Raw genomic sequence first — 8,527 nt, 5'->3', positions numbered from 1 at the left:
TTGGTCAGTGATTGTAAGGTCCCGAGTCTCAAGATATTTACCAACATTAATGTGCTGCTATAGAGTAATCCCCCTGAATGTTCCCTCGGGTGGCTTTAATAAGAACTGATACTCCTGTGAAAGGCTCGATGGCCTTTCTGTAGATCTCAGTGATGTTACGTGTGTTAGTGAGAACTTGATGCAGATTTAGGGACTCCCCTCTCCGGACTACCAGTTTTCTGTCAGCGCTGCCGCTGACTCACTGACATTGATGCATAAACCATTCCCTCAGGGGCTCCCCGCACCACGCCGCCACAGCCACGCAGCTGACATGGCTCCAGCTTTGCACTGTCAGTCAGTGGTTTCAGCTCACCTCCTGGTTTCCCCATCACTGACACCACAGAGAAGGGAAAACTGCTTCTTAAGTGAGACCAGTTCCTCTGACTGTCCTCATCACTCACTCATGAGCGTGATTGTGTGGATCTGAACGGGGCTTTACTGACATGAGGCCAAACACCCCACACTTCCAACTTAGCATCTATTAGTGTCCAAAGTTCAGTTTCAACAGTAAACAACTCTTCTTGTCGACTTCATTTTATTTTCCAGAGAATCCTGTTGTTCAGATACATTGCATCATACACAAGAATACACCACGGATGTCATTTTTGAATGTGTGTGTTGGATGAATTTCAATGAAACAACTGAATAAAGTTCATCGTCTTCCATGGAAATTCAAAAGATATTTCCCCAGACAGCAGCAAGCATCTGCATGCAGTGTTTCATGAACATCAGAGAATAGTCTCATGAACATTCTTCAATATGAAGCAACCAGATTTTTCATTTCCAGAACATACCACTTGCTATTTTCTGCGCGTACTCGCAGCAGAGGCTTGACCAACTGCGAACGTTCAACTTTAACATGACTAATTTAAACAAGTTATGATCTGTACTGTTTGCACAGACAGTTAAAGGGGAAGTTTTTTTAATTTATTTTTTTATTAAACCTGGACCTTATTTCTGGCATAAAATACGTTCATCTAGAGATATCCGCGTATATCCATATAACAGGAGAGAACAGGGCATAGACGATACAGCCTCTAAATAAGACATTATCTGTCTTTATTTCATCAATACTTTAAAGGGACAGTTCGCCTCTTTTGACATGAAGCTGTATGACATCCTATATTAGCAATATCATTTATGAACATTTTCTTACCCCCCGCTGCGTCCTGTGAGCCGAGTCCCGGCCTCGTTTTGGCGTTGATGAAGGTAGTCCGGCTAGTTGGCTGGGGTCCCGAAAATAAAGTGACTTGCTTCTCAAAACAATATGCGTTCAAAAGAGTAATACATTTGCAACACAAAATCGTCCATCCAGAAAAAGTCAGACCTCACAATTGCTTCATATCAATGCGTTCAGCCGCCTGCCGATAGCCGCACCTGTTACGGTGTTTACTGCTCGGAAGCAGGGGACTGCTGGGTCTGCACAGTTTACACAGCCCGCAGTGATATGATGGTAGAGAGAAATAGCGGCAAGCGATTGTGAGGTCTGACTTTTTCTGGATGAACGATTTAAGACGAATGAATGGATGAACGCGTACTATTGCACTGTTAGCTCAGAGCTGCCGTGTTGTTATTGGGGGCTATCGGGGGGCTTATGGGGGCTTTCTACACACGCGTCTACTGGGATGACGTCATTTATCTGCGTCGCCGCAGCAGCATCTTTACGCAGAATTTGCTACTGCTGCTGCTAACATGGTTCGTTGTTGCGTATTTTCAAATTGCCATGTTGCACAAAACAAGCAGCAGCAAACTCTGTGTAAAGGTGGCCGACCGTCACAGAGCACGGAGTGAATGAGCTGTGCTGCAGCGGCGCGCAGCGATGACGTCATCCCGGCAGACGCGCGTGTAGAAAGCCCCGGATAACAATAACACAGCAGCTCTGAGCTAACAGTGCAACAGTACGCGTTCATTCATTCATTGGTCTTAAAGTTTTGGTGAAATAAAGACAGATAATGCCTTATTCAGAGGCTGTATTGTCTCTGCCCTGTTCTCTCCCGTTATATGGATATACGCCGATCTCCAGTGATCTAAATATTGTCCGAAGGACGCCGACTTTCACCAAACTGTTATCGTATTTTATGCCAGAGATAAGGTCCAGGTTTAAAAAAAAGAAACTTCCCCTTTAAGAAGAAGAATAAAAGCTTGAATATGTCATGTGTGACCATCAATTTGCCATCAATAGCTGCACTTCAACTGGACTGAAAAATCAGTGCAAGGAGGAATGGAAGAAAACCCACACAAGTATAAAGGATTCCTGTTGTAGATGTAGCTCGTTTTTGTGTTTTAGGTAAAGAATAAACTGTATTTAGTTAGTTAGTTAGCAAGGGGGTAGTTCAACAACACTGTGAGTTGCTCTTTCATTAGGAACACTTTTTAAAATTGATTCCAGTCTAATACGTGTTCTGATTTTTATTTTAAAAAAAAAGACTTTAGCCAATCATTTGATTCCATCCATACATTTTCTGTCACTTTAATTCAGTCAAGGGTTGTGAGGAGCTGGAGCGTATTCCAGCTGCCACTGGGTGAGAGTACACCCCAAAAAGGTCGTCCGTCCATCAAAGGGCCACACAGAGGCACCCCAGGGTCAATTGGAAATCGCCAGCTAACCTAACATGTATGTTGTGTGGCGGTGGGAGGAAGCCGGAGTACCTGAGGAGACGAGGAAAACGAGCAAACTCCACCCAGAACCAGGAATCCTCCTGCTGGGACGTTGCGGTGCTAACCAACACACCTCGTTCAATTTCAGTTTGGGCACAAAAAGTGTTAAATCTCCCTGAACAATCGACCAAAAACTGTACAACTGAGGCGTCTGTCAATCATAAGAAATCATATTTCTCGTCAATATTGTTCAGTAAAATGATCCGACCTCATGTTTAATATACAACTCATAGTTTAGACTGTACACGGTCCTTACTCTGGTGATAATTTCTTTGTACAGGTTGCTTACAACACTGAGCCACCCCTCCTTTCTTTGTATTTTCTTCCAAGCAGCCAGATGTTCTTGTAATCTTTTCAAGTGGTCATGAGCACTTGAGTTCTCCATGTTTTCTGAAGCTCTTTCAAACACAGACGTTGAGTCTAAACAAAGCAGACAGCTGAGCAAAGAACCAGATTTACATTTGTTATTAGCAGCCTGGGACAGAAAAAGGCTGAGGTATGCCATGACACAAGGAGTGGACTGAAAATCAGTGGCAACAGAGCCCGGATATCAATATTTTTGAAACGGTGTGGGATCATCTTCACAGAAACTTCAGGCTTTGTTGAAAAACAAAGATGCTCTTACAAAAATAATTTACTTTCAAGCTTGTTAGAATTGTACAAACTCTGTTTTGCCTCATATATACACTGCATTCCCATTCGTGTTTACTTTTTTTTTTTTTTTACTTTCTTATTTTCACGGTAACATATGAAGAGATGACGGGAGGCCCGAGACATATGCATAGTGCACGAGCGCATGTGTATGTGTATGTTTATTCGAACAGTGAAGATAATTCATTAAATCCACCGTGAATATTTAAAATCATGCTAAAAGTTTGCACTGACAACCAATATAACTGTCGAACGGGGCGATGAGACAGCTATGATGTCATGGAACGCCGGCTGCTGCGTGCAGGCGCTCCTGGTTACTTGGCAACTCAAAAACCTCGTTGTCCAATCAGACGCCTCGTTGAGCGCATTGGTACAATCAAACTGCGACTTGACGACTATGTGATCCACTGGTGATTAAACTGTGGGCTGTTGTAATCAGACAAAGTAAGTGTTTTGTTTTAATTGGGTTACGCTTTGTGGTTAAATTTGTAAGTTTGAGTCAGAAATTGCCCGCATCATTGACATGGGAACTGTGTACCGCCGCGGCGCATTTATTTCAGTGGGCAGTGCTTCGGCTTTATAAAACAGGCGTGTCTTCTGCGGAGGTTGTGGTTCAAACGCTGACTTTTAAGCTGTTAGTTTGTTTGTGTCGGGTAGTGGATTATGTGGAGGCGTGTTGGCGAATTTAACATCTTTTTTGGACTTTTGAGTGCCTCCAGAGCACCCTTTTGGTAATGTATGTACCGCATTCATTCTTCACTAATTCACTGCGTGATGTTGTGTTTTAACCTCGTCGTCAGGAAAGTTTGAGTGGTTAAATTAAAGTTCACTCAGCTTAAACGTGATTTAAAAAAAAAAAAAAAACGTGACACCGGCTGGATATTTTAACGTGAGACGAATATTTGATTTCTCCACGGTTTCAAATTATTGTGACTTGCATAACTGCTGGAAACTTACTGCCATATGGAGCGAAATTAAATCAGATGTAACGTTTTCCAGCTAGCGTAACAACTAGGTGAGTTGGTTTTTAAATGTTAGCCGTTTGCACCGTGTAACGTCAGCGGTTTGGTGGCGTAAAAACCTCTTCGGGGGTCAGCTGGAGCAAATGATTGCGGTTCATATTTTTTGACTAACGGTTCGGTTAACGAGGTTGTTATTTGAGGGGACGGGAGCGGCTTTGGTGTTTGTCTCTCAGCGGTTCTGGAATAAAAGCCAGGCTCGCGCGGGGTGCTGTTCTAGAAGCCTCACGGGCTCTGTTCTTTATGTGCGCGTGTGTAACGGAGAGCGTGCAGGTTGTCTCGTGCTCGCATTCTGCTCTGCTCGTGCTGAGTGATGCAGCGACTTTTTTTTTTTTTTTTTTGAGACGTTTGAAAGCCCCCGTGCGTGTAGATTTGATTTATATTTGGATGTTTTGACGTATTTACGCTTCTTTTCTACAGCTAAGCCTCGTCTGGTGGAGATTTGTAGGTTAATTTGCTTGTTTTTTGGTCACATCTGAGAGCCATTGCTGATTTTTGTGTTCTGTCCTCCCATCTCAGTTAATCTGAACTTTGCAAGAAGATGGAGAATAAGGAAGAATCAACCAATAGTTCTGTCAGCGTCCTTACCTGGGAGCAGGTGAGCCGGCTGAATGAAGTCCTGACTGAGGTTGTGCCCGTTCATGGACGGGGGAACTTCCCCACCTTAGAGGTGCAGCTAAGTGACATTGTGGCACGAGTGCGCTCCTGCCTGGAACGGAGCGGCATCAGGGTGAAGGACATCCGGCTCAACGGCTCCACAGCCAGCCACGTGTTGGTGCAGGATATCGGCTGGAGCTACAAGGATCTGGATGTCATCTTCAGGGTGGACCTGTCGCACGAGTCAAAGTTCAGGCTCATTAAGGATGTTGTGCTCGGCATCCTGCTTGACTTCCTGCCCGAGGGCGTGAACAAGGAGAAAATCACACCCATGACTCTGAAAGAGGCTTACGTCCAGAAGCTGGTGAAGGTGAACAACGAGCAGGACCGCTGGAGCCTCATCTCCCTCTCCAACAACAACGGCCGCAACGTGGAGCTGAAGTTTGTGGACACGATACGCCGGCAGTTTGAGTTCAGCGTGGACTCCTTTCAGATTGTGCTGGACTCCGTGCTTTCCCACTACGAGCAGGCGCAGGTGCCCATGTCGCAAGCCGTGCACCCCACTGTCGTGGGAGAGAGCGTGTACGGGGATTTCAACGCCGCGCTGAGCCACCTGCGCAACAAGCTCATCGCCACCAAGCGGCCCGAGGAGATCCGAGGCGGCGGCCTGCTGAAGTACTGCAACCTCCTGGTGCGGGACTTCCGGCCGGCCAGTCAGGAAGAATTCAAGGGACTCGAGAGATACATGTGTTCGCGCTTCTTCATTGACTTTCCCGACATCGGAGAGCAGCAGCGCAAGGTGGAAGCCTACCTCCAGAGCCACTTCATCGGCGAGGAGAAGAGCAAGTACGACTACCTCCAGATCCTGCGCAAAGTGGTCAACGAGAGCACGGTGTGCCTCATGGGCCACGAGCGGCGGCAGACCCTCCACCTGCTCTCGCTGATGGCTCTGAGGGTCCTGGCGGAGCAGAGCGCCATCCCGGACGCGTCCTGCGTGACCTGCTACTATCAGCCGGCGCCGTACGTCAGAGACCACAACTTCAGCAACTACTATGTGGCGAACCAGAACATTCCAACATGGCTGCCATGTAACTGACTGAATAAACAAGCGCACGGATGACAGGAGGGCGTGGCTGCCACTGCTGCTTTTGTGGATAAAAAAAATCTAAAAAAAAAAGGAAGATTAAATAAGCCAAAAAAAGTTTAAAAAAAATTAATAAATAATGAAAACTCACAAAAATTGAACACGGTGGCAATAAATGCTATGTTTCTCTGAAGGCACAAGATAAGTGGACAAGTTATTTTGCTTTTCTTTTATCTTTCTCATTCCTTATCTACAGAGGTGTCTGTTTATTGAATAGAAAGTGATATTTTTAAGTGTTTAGGTTTTTTTTTTTGGTTTTTTTTCCCTCCTCTCGTTTGGTTGTTTACGTCTTTATCGACCTTATTCTTAAAGGAGATGCGTTTTGTGCCTTAACCTTCAGGTTTACCCCTCCGATACTTTTGTGTATGGACTATTATTTGAAGAAAGGGAAGATAAAATGCAAAAAAGAAAAAAATGTAAAAAATGCTCAAAGTATTAGTATTGTTTGGGGGAAATTTGTGATTCTGATGGGTCACAGCCAAAAAAAAAAGTGTCTGATCACTGGTGTTGGTTTGGGGGATGGAAGGAAGGGAGGAAGGTGGTACACTAATAACTTTTGGTCACATCAGAAATAAGTGAGAAGAGTCCATTTGTTTTTATTCATAGTGACGTGTAAATATCTCTGACATTTGTGCCAGCAGTGCCTGTTATTTGTAAATGATGTAAAAGCATATCTTTTATTTTCCAACTGTGAATTTCACCCCCGATCCAGCCTACTCTGCCCCGTGTTTTTCAGCCCGGTTTGTCTCTGAGGGCAAACCTTTGGTCACACAGTGCAGGCTTCAGACTCTGTGTGTTTTTGGCAGTGACTGAGGGAGGGTGGTTCTTCTCCTCCCTTTTTTAATTTGCTTCCAAAAAGAGGTCACCGGTGACCTCCAGATGTCACGGTGCTGCGGGAGGCTGACTGACACAGGCCCGCTGAGGGAATGCGCCTGGCGTGGAGTCCTGTGGTGACGGACCGACCGGCTGCCTCTTCCCTTAAAAGGAGCAGCACATGGAGGGCCTGCCCAGTCACCCCTCACAGCCGTTGCAGGCTCGGCGGCGGCGGCCCTGAAACGGGATCCTCCGCTGACGTAGCTCGGTGACCGGCTCTCAAACTGTCTATAATTACCTTTTGGGAGCGAGGTGTGTCGCCCGCCACCTTACATGTGTACGAGCTGAGTAGCTTCCTGTCCTCTCAGGTGCCTGTTGGGACTACACAGCGTTTGAACCCCTTTTGTGGTCATGGAAGGACTGATGACGCATCTTTCCTTTCGGACTTGATTTTCTTGATTCATGTGGAAGTTATAAGGAGCCACCCCACCCCCCCCCCACCCACCCGACTAGGTTGCCCCCTGCAAACCTATGAATTTCTATTCCTAGCAAAGCCTATTATTAGCTGTTAATGTTGAGCGCTCGCAGCGGGACATTTCTCACAGATGGCCTAAGCGGCGCCTACTTCAGCTTGTCATCTCTCTCCTTTCCCGACGTCGCAGCATATCAGCTGAAGAGGAGATAAATCGCTCTAAAACTGCTTTTACACACAGCTGCTCCCGTCAGCTCTGTTTCTCAGAAGTGGAATTCCAGCTTCCTCCTCTGCGGTGGCTCGTGTTGGAACCAGATAACCAGAAGTGCGTCTTATCTGGCCGGCTCGCAGCACGCCGCTCGTTACAGTTGATCAGTGAGATCATCTTTTTGTATGCGGGTCACATCGGGGTGGGGGGGGTTCGGGGTATATCGAGTTGGCTCATGCTGCACTTTTGTGTCTTTTCTTTTCTTTTAAACAACAAAGAGCTGCTGCGTGCCGTCAGCTCTGAACCAAAGGCAGCTTTACAACCAGCAAGCCAGACGTTTAAGTGCCTGTCACATTTTTGGAGGGTTTATCTTTTTAAAATGATTTTTAATGGTGATCAGAAGGGTAAAGTTTATCCATTTAGTTTCTTTACAGCCTCTTAAAACCCTGTGAGAGTTTGTACCAATTGTGTTTTTTGATGGGTTAATCAATACATTTTGTCAAGCAGCTTTTGATTTGGCATCCCCCCCCCCCGATCCTAAACGTTTCTTTTCCTGGGAACCCATCTGTTTAGTCATTCCTGTGAGTCTTCTCTGTCCATTTAATTTACAGTCTTCTCTGTGATGCTTCTGGAAATCTGACTTTTGACTAATTTGATTTGCTCAGCAGATGTTCTGTGCTTGCACCCTCCCAATTTGATTGTCGGCCTCAAGTTAGAGCTTCGAAGCGGCCTGGTCAACGTTTTTTTTTTTTTTCTTTTTTCTTTTTTCCTTTTCGCTGAACTTGTTGTCTTCATCCAAACCAAAGCAACACCTGAAGTGCATTGACGGAGCCGGACTGCGGCAGAGTTGTTGGAGCTCACCCGGCACAGACCTCACGCTGACAGCACTTTAAAGAGGCCTAAATGCGCTAACGTGGTCGCCTGTT

The 8,527-nt window shown here is 45.8% G+C and overlaps 1 protein-coding gene across 1 annotated transcript; it reads left to right on the top strand.

The window, feature by feature from the left end:
- Nucleotides 1-3,933: 3,933 nt before the first annotated feature.
- Nucleotides 3,934-7,422, top strand: tent5c (terminal nucleotidyltransferase 5C). The gene is made up of 2 exons (XM_075480083.1): nt 3,934-4,084; nt 4,887-7,422. Exon 2 carries the CDS (start codon nt 4,909-4,911, stop codon nt 6,058-6,060), a length of 1,152 nt encoding a protein of 383 aa, XP_075336198.1. The 5' UTR covers nt 3,934-4,084; nt 4,887-4,908; the 3' UTR covers nt 6,061-7,422.
- The last annotated feature ends 1,105 nt before the right edge of the window (nt 7,423-8,527 follow it).

This window comes from Odontesthes bonariensis, chromosome 12 (genome assembly GCF_027942865.1).
Source record: "Odontesthes bonariensis isolate fOdoBon6 chromosome 12, fOdoBon6.hap1, whole genome shotgun sequence".
Lineage (NCBI taxonomy): Eukaryota > Metazoa > Chordata > Actinopteri > Atheriniformes > Atherinopsidae > Odontesthes > Odontesthes bonariensis.
This window is presented reverse-complemented; position numbering and strand designations above follow the sequence as displayed.